The 17,878-nt window shown below is 46.9% G+C and overlaps 1 protein-coding gene across 1 annotated transcript in view; it reads right to left on the reverse strand.

The window, feature by feature from the left end:
- Positions 1–17,878, reverse strand: part of ERN1 (endoplasmic reticulum to nucleus signaling 1) — a 78,088-nt gene that overhangs the window by 23,680 nt on the left and 36,530 nt on the right. Inside the window, exons 3-8 of the mRNA XM_004749150.3 lie at positions 11,349–11,382; positions 10,303–10,375; positions 6,299–6,371; positions 3,843–3,965; positions 2,263–2,364; positions 1,154–1,415 (exon numbers count right to left, since the gene is read on the reverse strand). Of these exons, the coding sequence (XP_004749207.1) occupies positions 1,154–1,415; positions 2,263–2,364; positions 3,843–3,965; positions 6,299–6,371; positions 10,303–10,375; positions 11,349–11,382 (667 nt within the window). The remainder of the gene's footprint in view (positions 1–1,153; positions 1,416–2,262; positions 2,365–3,842; positions 3,966–6,298; positions 6,372–10,302; positions 10,376–11,348; positions 11,383–17,878) is intronic.

Genomic DNA, 17,878 nt, shown 5'->3' on the forward strand with positions numbered 1-17,878 from the left:
ACAGAAGGGGCCTTTCTGGAGAGAAGTGTGCCAGGCCCAAATGCCACGCTAAGAATAACCAGATTAACCACTGGCACTCCAGCAGCGGAGTGAAGGCAGGGCTACCATCCTGGGAACCTGGACTGCAGGCCCCGGCTGTCGCTGCCTCCAGAGGCGTGCACGAGTCAGCCAACTGCCAGCCTGGCTTCCCCTCACCCGCCAAGGGAAGGCTGCGCTGGACCGTCCCCATGCCTCCTGCAGAAAGAACCACGGACAGTGCTCACCCGGGAAGGACCAAATGCTCGCAACCACTGCCAAGACACTAAGGTGGCCCGGACCACAGCCCGCTCTGACAACCGAGCTGCCATTCTGTCTCGTGACTCGTCGGGAGTCTAGAGGTTCTACAGAAACCCTGAGGCACACTCGCTGCTCTCAGCTGGATGACTGCAGCAAAGGGGTACACAAGAAGTTCCAAACCAGTGAGGGTGCTGCTCCCCCAGCCGGTGGGCAGTGAAGGGGCAGAGGGGGGAGGGTCCGGCTTTGTCTGTGGGGTCGGCGTGAAGAGGCAGGGGCTGCACCTCCAGACCCTCGCGGTTACCAGCAATAGCCAGTGTGGGGTTGGTCATCACTAAAGCCTTGGAACCTCCCTCGACAGACACCTGCCGTGCGAAAGGTGCTGTGCCAACTCGGAGAGCGCTCACGGCCCCACTGCTCTCCCTGTAGCCCTGCGGAGCGGGAAACGGGGATTCAGCAAGGCCACGGGACCACGCTGCCGGCTGCTAACAGGTGGGGATGGCGAACACAAGCCAGCAGAGGCTCAGGCTTATTACACGCGGTAACACTCTTTCCCTCATTTTGGAAACGAGTATGACTTAGAGTGAGAATTTAGAAAATCCAGAAAGCTGAAAGGTAAAGACATCTCTTGTCCTCCCACCAGCTGAGACAGATGCAAACTGTGCTGGGGTTCTGTATCAGCGGTCTCTTATCCCTGTCCAGAATTTTGATTTATGTGATATTCGAGAACTCTGAAGCATCAAGGCATGCCCCAGTGCATAGACGCATCTCGAACTTTCCAATGGGGCCAGTCCTGGCTCTTTATCCACCCTGTGCCATGGCGTCCTGCAGACGGTCTGGGTCATGGCTGCCCTCTTCTGTCCTGGGTCCCCTGACTCACGTCAGCTTGCTCTTGGCCTCCGTCTCCTTGGGGAATGGGTACTTCCACTTGGTGATGCGGCCCACCTCCCCGGACATGAAGGTCAGGTAGCGCAGGGTCTCCACAGCGACGTTGATGTGCAGCACCTTCTTCAGACCCTCCCGCTGCCAGACGTAAAAGGCCACCACGGGTGAAGCGTAGTTTTGGATCCACAGGACGTCGCCAGATTCACTGTCCACGGTCACCACCAGCCCGTCGCCATTAGACACAAAGTGGGACATCTCTGCACAGATCAAATAAACAAAGCATGTGGTCTCACCCCATCTCACGCCCGACCACATCCTCTCTCTCCTGGCAAGAAGCAGTCACTCAGCTATAGGAAACAAGATTTCTGGAGCATTCTCAGATAGCCTCCCAACGATGTCACTCGTTTCCAGTGAACCCAGTGCAGGCTCTACAACATCAGGACAGTGAGAGCTGCCTGCTTCATAAACGTAAGCTAGGACCACTCTGGACGGTGGTTTACCTGGTGAGACTCTCGGGCGCTCTACACAATTAGCCGGAGTCGACAGTGAGGAGGAAAGAGCCAGGGAAGAGGCCCAGGATTCGGATATTTTATAGCAATCATTTCAAACCAACTGATGGAGTGGAAGGTCAAAGCTGACCACTGACACTGCCCCCATCTGCCCACAGAGGAGATCTCTGTCAGACGTTCAGGTATCAGTGTTCAGATGGCAAAATTGGCTTTCAGTTTTCATTTGAGTTGGGAGAACGTTTACAAGAGAAATAAACTAGGGGGATGAGTCACATTTAGGGGATGGACTGTTCCCGTCACAGCATACTTAGTTCTGCTTCCCAGGGGCTTGTGGTGTGTTCCTTCTGGGACACAGAGAGACTCAATATGGCGCTTGACCCTCCTCTCAGGCTAACTCCCCACCCACTCTACTAAGGTTACCTTCCACGCTTCTCACCTAGGCCCCTGCCTTCAATACCGACTGTCAAAGCCTTGGTATCTCCAAAAGCTGGTGGCCAAGAGCGCCTTAAAAGAACACCCGACATTTGGGAGTGACAGCGTCCTCAGTGGTCACACGTACCCCGCCAGCCTTGTGGAGCCTCCCGGGAGCACTTACTGTAGTCCCCGTCGTCCTCAGGCAGCGAGGCTGCGTAGTCGAAGTAGGTGGCGTTCCACCGGAGCTCGCGGGTTTTGGTGTCGTACATGGTGATGGTGTATTCTGGAGAACACACACCGGCCTATTACCTGCAGGGGCCCCAGCACCTGCTGAAGGGCCGACCTGACCTACATGACAATGGACAGACCCTTTCTACATGTCTGTAAAGTGTGCAGGCCATCCGTAGGGAGAGAGAAAGGCCATGTGGGCAGGAACCGAAGTCCCAGACACACGGGTGAACCTGGCCGACAGCGTGTGGAACAGGGACCAGCCACTCACACTGTGCCCTTAGACTCATGACTCACAGAATCAATATCACTGTGTTTATTTTTTATTTTTTTGCTATTGTGCATCATGATTTTATTATTATTTTTTTAATCACAGTATCATTTAAAACCACCTAAGTGGTGGAGTGGTTTAGTATATAGCAAAAGATAGCTGATGTTAGAAACTGGTACCCAGAGATGGGATAGGGCTATGACAACACAAGGAAACGTGTGGCATTGGCTGGGACAAGGTGGTGGGGGGAGGCTGGCAGGCCGACATGAAGACTGAAGGAGAGGAAGGAAACTGCTCCTGGGAGCTGCCAAGGGGTGGCCCAGGCTATGACACGGTGACACTAGCACAGACCACTGCTTGCAGTAACTTGGAAAAGCGCAAGAAAGCACCTGGCGATCTTGCGGGTTTGGCTGCGGGGATCTTCAGACAGAACTCAGAAAGTGCCAAGCAGGCTCTCCTAACTGCATGTGATGTATTGTGACATGGAGGGGCTGAAGAAGAAACCATTCAGTTTTTAAGCTGAATACAAAGAAAATCTAGAGGGGCCAGGACCAACACTCCAGCTGGAAGAGCCTCACTATAAAAAACGGCCTCAAGGTCAAGATCAAATCAAGGCAAACAGGTGCGTAGCTGGTGGAGAGGGATGGACCCACTGCTGAATGTCTTAAAAAACAGCAATGCTAGGGCACCTTGGTGGCTCAGTGGGTTGGGCCTCTGCCTTCAGCTCAGGTCGTGATCTCAGGGTCCTGAGATCGAGCCCCAAGTCGGGCTCTCTGCTCAGCGAGGAGCCCGCTTCTCCCCTCTCTCTGCCTGCTTCTCTGCCTACTTGTGATCGTGCGTGCGCTCTCTCTCTCTCTCTCTCTCTGTCAAATAAATAAATAAATAAATAAAATCTTTAAAAAAAAAAATAAATAAAATAAAACCAGCAATGCTTATTCTGGAAACTGACTGGAAAACGTTTAAGTCTGGAAAATATAGCTGCGGAGGAGGGAATAGAGGCCGTGGCCCCATCATGGGGGTTCTGCAGGCCGTGGTGCTTCGGGCTAATCCCTCCAGCCACGAAAACCCTGGTAGGGGGGCAGGGAAGGCTTTTAAAGGGGGAACCAACGTGGTAAAGTCTATGTTTGGAGAATACAGATCTGGCCACCTTCTAGAGAATGAAGCCCAGAGCAGCAGAGACCCAGGGGGAGGCTACTTAATGTCTTTTTTGGCAGGGGGGGGGGGGACAGACAGGTTGTACACAAGAGAAGGTTCCTTCTTACCTGTTCGCCCAAGATACAGCAAAGAGGTTGACGGGCAGAGACTGTCTGCAAAGGCCGACGACAGAGTCTGTTGCTTCTCCCCGGTCAGAAGGTCAATGACATACCAAATGTCCTGCTTTTTACCTGAAAAGTCACAAGGACACACTGTGGTTTATACTCACCCCGTATGGAAAAAAACATATCCCTGCCAAACTAGCAGGCCAAGGTGTTTCCTGTGCTGTGAGGCCGTGAGTTCTCGTGATGTTGAAGACATTTCTCTAATGCTCCGAGGGTGACAAGATGAATGCTACAGCAGAGAGAATAAAACTTCTTGGCCCACTGGGTCTTCTAATAACTTAATAACCTAATGATGGTTTGAAAATGCCTTCAAACCTAACAACCTAATAAAACTCACAGACTTCATTGCTTTGATGAATGGCCTTAAATATGAAAAGCCTGGCCTCCGAAGGACAATCCTCTTCCCACAGACCAAGCTCTGTGTAAATAGAGAAATTCACCCAGGGTTGACTTCTCTGGTAACCGTCATTCACAGACCTCTACACCCCTCCCTAAGGAGCCCACATGTAAAGAGGATCCACAGTTACTGTTTATAACTCTACTTAGCTGATACCTGGGACTGGGTAGTAGAGTTGGTAGCAACTTGGTATTCATGAGACCAAGCTTATCTCAGCCATGGACCCCAGCATACACACTACACCCCCACACCTTGGTTGGCTGGTTAAAAGGTATGAATAGGTGGACAGTACAGCCAGACAACACCACTGGGAAAACTCAAAGCATATGCCTCTGCAGTACATACTCCAGAGGGTCAGTAGCATGGGCCTCCCCTCTGAAAGTCAACACAGTCACCATAAGGTATGCATTTCTATTCTGTAAGGCATGGTCTCTGGTTACTGGGATCTTTCTAACTTATTGGACAAGGGTCCTACTTCAAGGGACTCTTGGAAGCAGAGTACAGAGATGTTAAGATCACATGTCTGTGACCACAGATCACAGAACAGGGCATCAGAATTTGCTGGAGCTACACTTAGTTCTAACAGATGGAACATACATGCCTAGTCTATTTAAGAGAAACTTGTCCATGGATAACGTTCTGTTCTCAACGACAAAATCTTAGTATGAAAAAGGTCTGCAGATAGAGTGAGAACATCACCAAATAGCCGTGCCCATGATCCCTCCCCATCTGGCATGACACCCTTCTGGTTACTTTGAGGACCATTACCATCTGGGTAGCTCAGCGACCTCTTAAAGGATGCATCGGGCAATTGCCACAGTTTTAAATATGCTTAATGAACTCACTTAAGAGGACACCACACAAGGATGATAGAAACACACTAGCCTAAATGCATCTTAAGTAATGAACCGCTGCCAAAAGCTAGAAACCCAGACAGACAGCAGTTACACAGATGGTCAGAAGATGGTCAGGATGGGGCGCCTGGGTGGCTCAGTCAGTTAAGAATCTGCCTTCGGCTCGGGTCATGATCCTAGGGTCCTGGGATTGAGCCCTGCATCTGGCTCCCATTTCAACAGGGAGCCTGCTTCTCTCTGTTCTCCCCCTGGGTGCTCACACTCTCTCTCAAATAATAAATAAAATCTTAAAAAAGAAGATGGTCAGGAGGGCCTGGGGCATGGCCCAGGAGAGAGAAGAGAAAGCTTGTGTGGATCACTTCCTCTGAATCTCGAGGCTTGGGGCTGCCTTGTCCTGAAGGTGTGGAAGAAAGCGACAGCTCCCGAGTCCCAAGCAAAAACTTAAAATCCAGCCTGTACGCGAGGCCCAGAAATGCACATAAAGCTCCGGAGGCAGGAATAGGCAGTAAGTGCTTTCAGTTCCTCAGAAGGAAAGCTGCTATGTAAATATAGGATATTATTACTACTATGATTTCAAGATAAACACAGCTCTCCTTTGTATTACAAATGCATTTTTATTGACATTTTGGCAGCAACACGATAAAAGAAAAGCAGGTGATCTGATGCTTTCAAAGAGGTGACCCCATAGGTATGAAGGCAGCTTATCTGGCCAAGCTGTTAAGTGCTGTTTTATCCAATATTCTGATAGCAGGAAATACTAAGAAAGTCCTATAATTAATAGGCAGAAGCTGGCTTCCCTTTCTTGGCTCAGACTATTGTGTTCACTTTAAATTTCATCCAATTGCTTCTGGGTATGTTGCAATCTTTAAATCACTGGGGTAAGTCAACACGGCAGCTAAAAAGCTTGTTAAATGAGTAACCATATTAATGGTGTCAAGTCTGCTCCCAAGTGGAGGGAACCCTTTCTTAATTGGTCAGCTGATCCTGGCATGAATAAGCACAACCGAGGTAAGAAAGACCTTTCCCAGAAGGGCTCATGGGGAGTCACTGCACACCTCTCTCTCTGACGTGCTACCTTCCCAGATTCATTTCCCAGGACTCATTTCCAAAGAGATCAAAGTTTCAATGTTGAAAACAGGGACTCTTACCCATGTAGAGAATTCCTTCTGAACTTCGGCATGGGGATGCCTGTACCAACTCTGGGATGGTAAAAGGAAGTTTCTTTAAAAAAAAGGCAAAGGAAAAATAAGTTAACCAAGTCTTGTGCAATTATTAGAATATTACTGCACAATCTGTTTCTGTTACCCAATTCTGCTAATAAGAGAGAGGCAGTGTGGATGGTTGATGCGAGTTTTCCTTACTGGAAACCAAGGAGAAGGGCTGCCCCAGGCTTCCATATCCACTTTGAACAAGCTTCGAGCTCCCGAGATACTTTAAGGAGCCCCTTAAAGTATCTTGTACAGAGCACTTCTGGGGAAGACACAAACCTTTTCTGAAAAGACTTATACAAATATGGAGAAGTTACACAATCTTTGAAATTGGGTGTGTGTGGGGGGAAGGCAGAAAGAATTCTCTTGTCTTTGAAAATTGACCCAGAACCAGCTAGGCTAAGTAGAATGGCATGGTTTTCAGAGTGTGGGTGAGCCATGAGATTAATTCTGAAGAGAAGCAACTTCAGCACCCAGCTGAAGCTTTAAGGGAAAGGAGACATCATCATTATGTGGGTGACCCAGGAGTTTGAGGTGGAAAAAGTCATTTTGATGGTTTCTTCATTAAATAATGCTCTTATTGAAAAAAACAAGAAAATTAAGTCTTGGTATTAGAAAGAAATTATGGTAGGTGCCAGGAAAGGAAACTCAAACTCAAAAGAATCCATGTGTTTCAACAGCATTTCATCATACAACTGAGTCTACAGCTGACATCTGATGAGTTCCTTTGGTTAGTGTTCGTTTCGGTATACTTTATTTTTGGAACGTTCTGTGTTCTTGAAACTATTCTATTTCTACTACACCGTCATCTTTTTCTCCAAAAAAGAAAAGATTTCTCTCTAGTTTTAATAAACAGAACTTGAAATAATCAATCATTTGGATTTCCCCCGTTATCCCCACATTTAAATTGAGCCTTAGAAAAGGAGAAATGCCACAGAAAGGCCGTCATAGCTGACTGGGTTTTGCCAGATGTTTTGGAGAATCACAAAGTCATTGCAAGTCTTCCAGTCTGGAGCCTATAGTCTGCTGAGCATTTCTACAGGCCCCCCTGTTTAAGGCCCAAGCTGGGAAACACACAGCTTGCAGAACTGTTAACCCACAACACAGGAAGACGTGAGGGCTGGTGGTCAGAGCATCTTTTGGAAGTTTGAGCTCAAGGCCCAAGTTACAACACTTGATGCTTTGGCCTTGGACACACTTCTTCACCTCTGTGGGCGAAGTTTCCACTCCTCTTATGTAGGAGAATATCTGTATCCCAGAGGGCTGCTGAAACATGAGACAACTTCCAGAAATCACTGTACACGGTGTCTAGCGAACAGAGATACAGGCTCTGGGGATGTGAAGGGAAATGCTGACGGGAGAACACACACATCTGGACGCAAGTCTTGCCTTCCTTTCATTCAGAAGATGAGGTTAAAATACCCCAATTAGAGCTCACAGCCACTTACAATCTAGACCACTGGTTCTCAACCTGCACATTAGAATCACTTGGAGACTTTCTTAGAAAAAAACTTTCTATTGAAGCAGGACACAAATGGCACCCGGAATTGTACACCTCAGCTCAGTGCAACGGCACGAAGTGAACCAACCCACGTAGCCAGAATGTACATGAAGCAGCAGGACATTTCCAGAGCTCCGAAATTCCTCCTCTTGCCTTCTCTTCCAATCCTAATCTTCCAGGGTAATCATTATCCTAACTTCAAAACAGCATAGACTAGTTTTTCCTGTCTTTGAGCTTTATATAAATGAATCACTGAGTGTGCAACCTTTCTTGTTTGTCATCTTTCGTCCAACCTCAGATCGGTGAGGTTTCTCCATGCTGCCGTGTAGACTCACAGACTGTTGGTTCTCGCTGATGCAGACTATTTCATTGTATCGCTGTTCCGTGATTTCTTTATCCTGTCTACTAGTGATGCTGTCTGGGCAGTTTTCACCTCTTGGTTATTTTCAGAAACGCTGCGGTAACTCTGGGTACCTGTTTGGCGAATGCTCACAGGTGTTTCTGTTGGGTACATAATAACCTGGGAAGGAGGACTGGGTCATAAGGCTTTACAGATTCTGCCAAACAGTTTCCAAACTGGATATACCAAGTGGCCCTTCTCCAGCAGTGCCCAGGAGCTCTGGTTGTTTCACTACTCCTGCCCCAACCCCTGTTTTGTCTATTTCTCTCATTTTAGTAGTGGGACACTGTGATTTTTATTTGCATTTCCCTAATGATTAATGAAGCTGAGTATCTTTTCATATGTTTAAATGACCATTTGGATAACCTCTTCTGCTATTTCTCTATTAGGTTCTCTTTCTAATAATCCATAGTTCTTTACATATTCTGAAATATGAATCCTTTGTTGGTGTCATATGTGTATTGCTGGGTACAGCGTGGCCTGCCTCTCTTAACAGTGTCTCTTAAGAAAGAAAAACTCTTAATTTTAATATAATCATATATATATATTTTCCCTTTATGGTGAGTGTGGGGTGTTTCTGTTTTGTTTATCTCATTCTATTTAAGAAATCTTCTCTGGTGCACCTGGGTGGCTCAGTTGGTTAAGTGTCCAACTCTTAGTGTTGGCTCAGATCTTGATCTCACAGTTTTGGAGTTCAAACCCTGCACTGAATGCCAAATTTGGCATGGAGCCAACTGGAAAAAAAAAAAAAAAGAAAGAAAGAAATCTTTTCCTACTTTAAGGTTGTGAAGATGTTCCACTACGCTTTTTTCTTAAAAGTTTTATTCCACATTTCACACTTCGTTACGCCATCTCTCTGAAACAGAGTCTCATGTGTCCTGTCTCACTCACGTGAGGCAGAAGTTAAGATACTTTTTCACGGACATCGCAGCTGACTCATGCCATTTATTCCAAGACCACCTTTCTCCTACTGCCCTGCAGTGTCACCCTTTTCATAAATCAGGTGACCATATGTGTGGGCCTGTTTCTAAATTCTCTTATCCGGGGAACTTTTAAAAATTGCTGATGACTGGGACGCCTGGGTGGCTCAGTTGGTTAAGCAGCTGCCTTCGGCTCAGGTCATGATCCCGGCGTCCTGGGATCGAGTCCCATATCGGGCTCCTTGCTTGGCAGGGAGCCTGCTTCTCCCTCTGCCTCTGCCTGCCATTCTGTCTGCCTGTGCTTGCTCTCTCCCCCCTCTCTCTCTGATAAATAAATAAAATCTTTAAAAAAAAAAAAAAAAAAATTGCTGATGACTTAGATCAATTAAACAGAAACTTTTGGGATTGGGGTACAGATTTTTTTTTTTTTTTTTTTTTTTTAAAGAGTGCTCCGGGTTATTACAATGTGCAGCTAAGGTTAAGAACCACCGGTCTAGATTCTCAAATGAAGATGGCATGAGAATGGAATCTCACCAGCTCCCTGTGCCGGAAGGGGACATTCGCTGGGGTGGGTGGGGGTAAACAATGCTTTAAACCTCCAATTTGAGAATCGCTAGTTACAGCAAATCCTGCTGCTAAAGGGAGTCTCATACCTCTCCAGCATGCTGGCTGGCCCATGGGAACCTGCTAGTCCAGGTCAGTGTTTCTGAATTCTGGCATGTAAAAGCTCATTTGGGGGGGGGGGGCACCTGGGTGGCTCAGTGGTTAAGTGTCTGCCTTCGGCTCTGGTCATGATCCTAGAGTCCTGGGATCGAACTCCACATCAAACCCCCCACTGGGCTCCCTGCTCAGTGGGGAGCCTGCTTCTCCCTCTCCATCTGCTCTTCCATCCTGCTCCTGCTCTCTTTCAAATAAATAGATAAAATCTTATAAGAATAAAAAATTAAAAGTTCATTTAAGAAGCTTTAAAAAATAAAAAGATATTGATGCCCAGATCTCACCCCCAGATCACACAAATCACAGTCTCCAGGGATTTTTTTTAAGCTCTCAGGTGATCTCAATGGGCAACAGTTGAGGACCACTGGTCTGGAACCTCGAAGTACACAAAGTTAAATACACTCACCGTCAGGCCTTCATTATTCTTGCCTCCAAGCGTATACAGGCTGCCGTCATTGGGATCTGGGAGGAAGGCAGGCCTAGAGATTGAGCAGTAAGTATCAATGATAAATTATAGCCCAGGGCACAGAACAACATCCCAAAGCCATGCATAGTCATGATTGGGGGAAGGGGGACATGTGTGTGTCAAAGACAATTCCACCCACCGCTCTTTTACTTTTAGCCACAAATAAAATATCCCTATGGTGATAGGCTATACTTGAGCAGAAAAAAAGCAACCTGCGAGAAAGAAAAAAAGTAAAAAACCATAGAAGAGTAAATCATCATTTGGTCAAAGCGCTCCAGGTGACGATGATGAAGTGAAAAAGAACCCATTAAGTCTGCTTTTCAGTTTCTAAATCAATTGTGTATAGAACGTCAACAATTAATATTTAATAGCATGGAACAGTATGTAAACAGGTAGGACAAATCTACCTTAGTGTTCAACAAACATTTATTTTTAAACTGGAGGCAATAAAAGCAGACTCGGAAAGCTTGACATCAGAGAGAACCTGCCAAGGAGAGGGATGAGGGTCTCTAGTCCGTGGCTTTCCATGGTCTTTGGTAAGGTTAACCTGGTGAAGTCTGAACTAGGACTAGGCACTCAGAAACCCCTTGCTGAATCTTTTCTGTGCTTAGGATGCCTCCAACATTTGAGCTCTGACAGGTGCCACAGCACGCACTCTAGTAGCAGGTCACGTTCGCGTTTCCTCTCCATGGTATGACAGTGAAGAGGCAGAGATCTAAACCCTCTGGCAGGACTTTGGCAGCTTAAGCTCAAAACTCAAGTTTCATCTCAAGGAAGCCTTTTTAATATCACTACCTCCTTCCCCCAAGGAACGGACCACCCAACAGAGACCATAGCACCTGTAAGACTTCCTGTCCCCATCATTCTCGTTATACCTCAAGTGTATGCATATATGCACTCCCAGCGACTAGATTCCTAAATATTGATGGAATAGTTTTTTAAAAATGCATTAAAGGGGAAGTACTGAAGCAAATCAGAAGACTTACTCTTCCACATGTGTTGGAACTTGCAGAACTGGATCTGTGCAAAACAACAACAAAGGCATCATCAGACTCTAAAATATCAGATTCTAAGAGGTCCCCAGGAAAGATTCACAAATGGTATCAAAACCTTAAATTTACCAGATATGTACATGAAGGCACTTTACAAAACACACACCCAGGGGCACATGGGTGGCTCCGTGTTAAGCATCTGCTTTCGGCTCAGGTCATGATCCCAGCGTCCTGGAATTGAGCCCCATGTCAGGCTCCCTGCTCATCAGGGAGTCAGCCTCTCTCCCTCTGCTCCTAACCCCCCTCATGTACTTGCTCTCTCTCTCTCTCAAATAAATAAATCTTTAAAAAAAAAAAAAGAAAGAAGAAAGAAAAAGAAAGCACACACCCAAAGACACAGATTGTCCCCGAGACTGGATAGAGAACATAGCAGAATGGAACTGATGCCAAGAAATGCGTACATGGGGGCACCTGGGTGGCTTAGTCTTAATTTCTGCTCAGGACATGACCTCAGGGTGATGAGATTAAGCTTTACATCAGGTTTCACGCTCAGCACAGAGTCTGCTTGAGGATTCTCTCTCTCTCTCTCCCTCTGTCCTTCCCCCACTCTCTAAAATAAATAAATATTTTTTTAAAAATGAGCACATAACTTGAGAGATGGACAGTGAAGGAAGAACCAGTCGCAACCCACAGTGGACAATGAGTCACAGTGTCACTCTCTGACACACCAAGGCCTTTTAAAACCTAAACCATCACCTTGTCACAGATTGCTGTAGAGGTACTAGGAACTCCCATTCAGAAAAACAACACTGTGGCTTAAGAATAAATTTTCCTGTTGATGAGAATCTGGTTGGTGGCAAACGGATACACCCCACTGGGGGATCAATATGACAATCTTACAGCCTCCAAGTGCTCGTTCCCCTTGACTCCCTTTGATCCATACATTTCATTTCTACAAAATCTAGTTTAAATGTAATATAAAACACAGAAAATGCTTTGTGTACAAAGATGCTCACAATAGCATTACAAATGAATTAATTATTCAATAATATGGTTCAGTTAGGGAATGTCCACTTGGCAGAAAATAAAGGCTTCTAAAAGGGCTTATACAATTTTATTTTTTTTAAAGATTTTATTTATTTATTTGACAGAGAGAGATCACAAGTAGGCAGAGAGGCAGGCAGAGAGAGAGAGAGGAGGAAGCAGACTCCCTGCCGAGCAGAGAGCCCGATGCGGGACTCGATCCCAGGACCCTGAGATCATGACCTGAGCCGAAGGCAGCGGCTTAACCCACTGAGCCACCCAGGCGCCCGGGCTTATACAATTTTAAAAACGTATAAATCTTTATACTGTGATGTTCAGGAGAAAAGATAATGTATACAGAGTAGTAATGCAGCTGAGGAGAAAATCTTCAATGCACATAGGAAAAAAAAATGATGGAAAGGCAAAAAATTTAAAAAATGCCTTCCTGTTAAAAAAGCTCCCTTCCCCACCCCGGGCTACACAGCCACACCATCCACAACCTAAGTCAGGGGTGGGGGAGTGGGGGATGGGGCGTGAGGACAGCACATATTGTCACGGGGTTTTGGATGCAGAATGCCAGGCTCCCCAGGCTGTGCTGCTGATTCCCCAGCCCCCCTGGCATTCTCAGATGAAGAAAACTCTTTCAAGCCTTATCATCTGTTGACTTTACAAGCCCAGCTCCCACATGAAAGCACACACGGTGTTCGCAGGGACAGAAGCACACACAGCACATGTGGTCTGTGGGCTGCAAACAAACAATTCATTACACCAGAAACATCTTAGGAAACAGGAGGAACTTTCAGTTAGGAAGCGTCTGTTTACCGTTCCCATTAATCACCTGCGGGCACATGTTCACAAACAGACTGACGCAAGACACAGGAAACAAGAGACAGGTCACCCCCCCGCCCGCCCCCCGACAGAGGGGAGGTGCAGCCACAGCCCTGCGCCCCCAACCCAAACCGGGGAGGCGACAATGCCATGGCGCCAGGGAAACACAGCGGCCAGAGGGCAGCTTTTTGTGTTGTACATTTCGGCTGCTTCAAGGTACCACAGATAAAAACAGCCGAAAGATGCGGCCAAATTCTCGCACTTCCCCAGAAACAAGACCCGGAGACTGACAGGATCTCGAGTCCTGGTCACGGGGTTATCTTTGCGGGACCATGCTTGCTCATGCTTGGGGACCTGTCCTTGGGGGCAGATCTCCCCAGTTTTCTAGAGCTCATCCGCTGGCCACCTGACACTGAGGACTTAAGTCCCAAAATGTGTCCTATACCTGACAGGTTCCAGTGAAGACAAAGGCCACTGGGAGGAGCCAGGGAAGGAGCAGTGGGACAACTCTCCGGGTGTGTTAAGAACTGTGCTTCTAGAATGGTAGGCTTAGGAGGAGAAGAGCTCCAGTAGGAGGAGCTTCTGGTCATCTTAGCGTCCCATCCACATAAAATGCAGTCCCTGGAGTGAACATGGGCAGAGAAGGAAGCCAGGTCACAGCACCCCCATTAAGTCAACTCCCACAGGTGAAAAAAGTGCTGCTTGGCTTCTGAGGGCCAGCCATGACCTACACCCTAGATTTTTGTTTTCTTAAAGAATCATTTGCATCTGTGAATATTAAAGTATTACAGAAAAAAAGGGGTGTCGGGGTGGCTCAGTTGGTTAGGCGTCCAACTCTTGATTGCAGCTTAGGTCTTAAACTCAGGATCATGAGATCAAGCGCTGTGCTCAGTGTGGAGCCCGTCCCCCCCAACCTGTGTGAACGTGCTCTCTCTCTCTCTCTCTCAAATACATAAACAAAAACCTTTAAGTACTACAGGGAAAAAAAAAAAAACATATGCAAGTGCAGATAAAACAAAAAATGGAAGCCTACTGATAAATATTAAAGACGAGGGGTGCCTGGGTGGCTCAGTTGGTTAAAGCCTCTGCCTTCAGCTCAGGTCATGATCCCAGGGTCCTGGGATCAAGCCCCACATCGGGCTCTCTACTCAGCCAGGAGCCTGCTTCCTCCTCTCTCTCTCTCCGCCTGCCTCTCTGCCTACTTGTGATCTCTGTCTGTCAAATAAATAAATAAATAATCTTAAAAAAAAAAAAAAAGTTAAAGACGACCGTGGCAACACTGGGGAGTTATTTTGCTATTCCTTCTCCATATGCTTGAAATTCTCCCTAACATAACAGGTTAGAGATTTTTAAAAAAAGCTTGGAAAGCCAGCAAAATAAAAGCAAACAGCATCATCTGAAAATGTGCAATGAAAGCCTAAGGTGGAAAAGTGGTTGTTTTTATTTAATAATGAGAACTGGTATCAGGCAAGATTCTTGCTTTAAAAAAAAAAAAAAAAATTCAGCCATGTGAAAAGAAAGCTGGCCTAACTATAAGGCTATAAACAAACACTGCTACAAAATAAGCCACTCTATCTATATGGAGACCGATAAGGATAAAAGGCGTCCCACAAAGCTGTTTTACTTTCAGAAGGGAAAAAAGGGGTGGTGCGGGGAGGGGGGGAGGTTCCTGTGCAAGTATGAAAACAGGTGTTAATCGAGGTACAGGTAAGGCTGGAGGAGAGCCAGACATGAACTTGCTCCCTGCTCCCCAGGTAGCAGCCACGGGACGGAACCCCCTTCCCTAGGGGGTCCAGCTCAGACTTGAAATGACATAATCTTTACACCCAGAGACCCAATGAGGTTGGGTGACCTCATTGCTACTGTTGTGCTCACTGAAGCCTCCTTTTGAACCAGGGACAGAAATGCCGCATAACAGATGGTCACACCCTTCCTTTGCCCAAGTTCACAAAGGTGAAAATGGAAACATTTTTATCTCCACAAGACATGGATTTTTATCTTTCCATGAATAGTTTTTCTGGTTTTATTCTCCATCCTGTCCTCTCTGAAGCCTCATGCCCTCTCCCTCTGTCCTGGGCCACACGTGCACTCTTGACCTTGCTCCCCTTCTGAGCTATGGGTCTTAGCAGTTCCATCCAGGAGCACCAACAGCTCTACCGTTTCTGCAGCTTCTTGACCATTCTGGCCACCGCATGCACCTGCTGCTCTGCCACCCACTAGGAGGCAGCCCCTCCACTGCCACTTCCCGTTCTATGGCTTGCCCTGCCCCTTGAGCACAGCCTGACTTCTGCTCCTCATCAATGAAGAAAAACATATATAATAACACCAATAACCCATGAGGCATCTCTCTGTGGATTAAATAAGGATGGAGTGTTTGTTAAGACTTAAAGTCTGTGCCTTGAGAGTGGTGATGCTTGTAAGGACAGAAGTCAGATTATCCTTCTCTACCACTCAAAATCTTTTGGTGGTTTCCATTTCAATCATAAGGGCCAGTGGTCACCCAGTGGCCTATAAATCCCACACAATCCCACCCTCCCAACCTCTAACGCTTTCTCGCTATTTCCTCCTTGCTTATTCCAGCCGAGCTCTTCATAGCCCTCAAATACTGTCTAGCCTGCTCCGGCCTCAGGCACTTTGCATTTGCTGCCCGCTCTGCCCACATCTTTGATCAAATATCACCATCTCAGCGGGGGGTCTTCCTTGACCACCTCCTATCCCTCAGGGATCCCCTACACCTCTTCCCTCCTTGATTTTTCTCCACACTTAAACCACCTCTGAAGTTCAGCGTATTTAACTTATTTTTTAAGAAACATCGACTCTAGCCACTGATTAACTTTTTGTTGTCTGCCATATCCCCAACACCTAAAACGGTGCCTGGCACAGAGGACTGATTGGAACAATCAGTTCAGGTTCGTTTCCTTCCTGCCTCTCTTCCTGCCCAGTCTGGACATCCATCCTTAATGACTTTTAATAATCCAGTAACTAGGTTCTACCACTCCTCAACCCAAAATCTACCCAGCCATCCCCTTTCCTCCATACCCAGGCTCTGAGTGCTGCTGAAGAAAACACTAAATCACTCTTGGAGAAAGCATTCTCCAGCTGGGCCCCAAGTCCTAAGAGATGCGCTTATCTACTTCCTGGTTGGCCTCTGTTCCCTCTTCCTCCCAGCTAATATTTCAAACCTTCACTCCTTGCCTCAAGTTCCCCTCCTCTGCACACCTGACTCTGCCTTCTGCGGCACAGGGGGGTAAGCGCGGGCGGAGTGAGCGCTCGCAAACTTCCCGCCCTTCTCCTCCAGTTTGCCCAATTTCACTCTTTCCTTCTAGCCCGCAGGCGGTTACCATGTCTCCAAGGCTCTTCTGGTCCTCCTCTGGCTGGCTAACTTCTTCCTCCCCAGCCCACAACACACCCAACCTCTGGGCTCTCCTTTCTCTCCTTTCAGGTGTACAATCCGAGAAACGCACACATCCATGTAACCACCCTCACACCCTACGATGTTTCCGTCACCCCAAAGCATTTTCTCACGCTTCGCTATCCCCACCTTCAAAATCCCCAACTCCCACTCCATGACCACCAATGGATTCGTCGTGTTTGTTCTAAAATTGCACGAATGCAGTTCCCCCGTTAGGTTCTCTTGAGTGTCTGGGTTCCTTCTCTCTGCATCTGTTTTTTTGAAATTCAGCTATGCTGTTGCACGTTGTCACAGTGCTTTTATATTGCTAAGTACTGTCCCACTGCGTGGATGTGCCACGATTTGTTTACTGATCTGCTGAGGGACACTGGGTTATTCCAGTTTGGGGCTGGAAAAACATGACTAAAGCTGTTAGGAACATCTGTGTGCAAGTGTTTGTTGGGTTTTCACTTCTGTTGGGAAAATACCCGGAACGTGGAGCCATGCTGGTTTACATCTGACTTGACAAAGAGCTGTCAAACAGCTCTTCGAAGTGGTTGCGCTATTTTAGGTTCCCACCAGCAGAGGGTAAGTGTCTGTATACTTGACTCTCCCCTTAATTCTAACCCACTCCCATTCAATTAGATCCTAGCTGTGTTAAGATTCAGTCCAGTAAACATTTCTCAAGATCTGCAAACTAGGCAGCCACCATTTCTCACTGGGTCTCCCCAGCAGTCTCCTCATCAGCCCCCCATCTGGGGTCTCTAGCTTTCAGACGTGCATTCTACCTACCGCCTGCAAGGGCTTGACAAAGGCAAATTCGTTCACGTCTTTCCTCCACAAAAAACCCTACAATGGTCCTCCCTCTGCCTAGTGAATACTTTCCATCTCTGTGGCTCAAGTCAGAAGATCCCAAACTTTCTTGGTTCACGGCGCCCTTGGGCCATACTTTACAGTTCCATTTATTAAATAGTTAGTTCTACACAACCTAGGTATATAGGGACTAGCAACTCAGAAGCCACGTGAAAAAAAGGAAAACACATAAATGGAAAGAAAACCATTTATTTCATTCTTAACCATAATTACTTGCTAATGGGATGTGTGCTTGCTGGGTGCCGTAAGATATCCCAAAACTTATAATCAGATTAGACACTGGCCCCCCTCGTTACCATTCCACATTGATTATCATGTGGTATTTTATCACAGCAACCACCAAAAATTGAGCTTTGCAAAGATACACTGTTGAAAGGAAAGGAACACAACCTAATGTTGAAACTAGAAA

Source organism: Mustela putorius, unplaced genomic scaffold, assembly GCF_011764305.1.
Source record: "Mustela putorius furo isolate JIRA1106 unplaced genomic scaffold, ASM1176430v1.1 tig00000487_pilon_pilon_pilon, whole genome shotgun sequence".
NCBI lineage: Eukaryota > Metazoa > Chordata > Mammalia > Carnivora > Mustelidae > Mustela > Mustela putorius.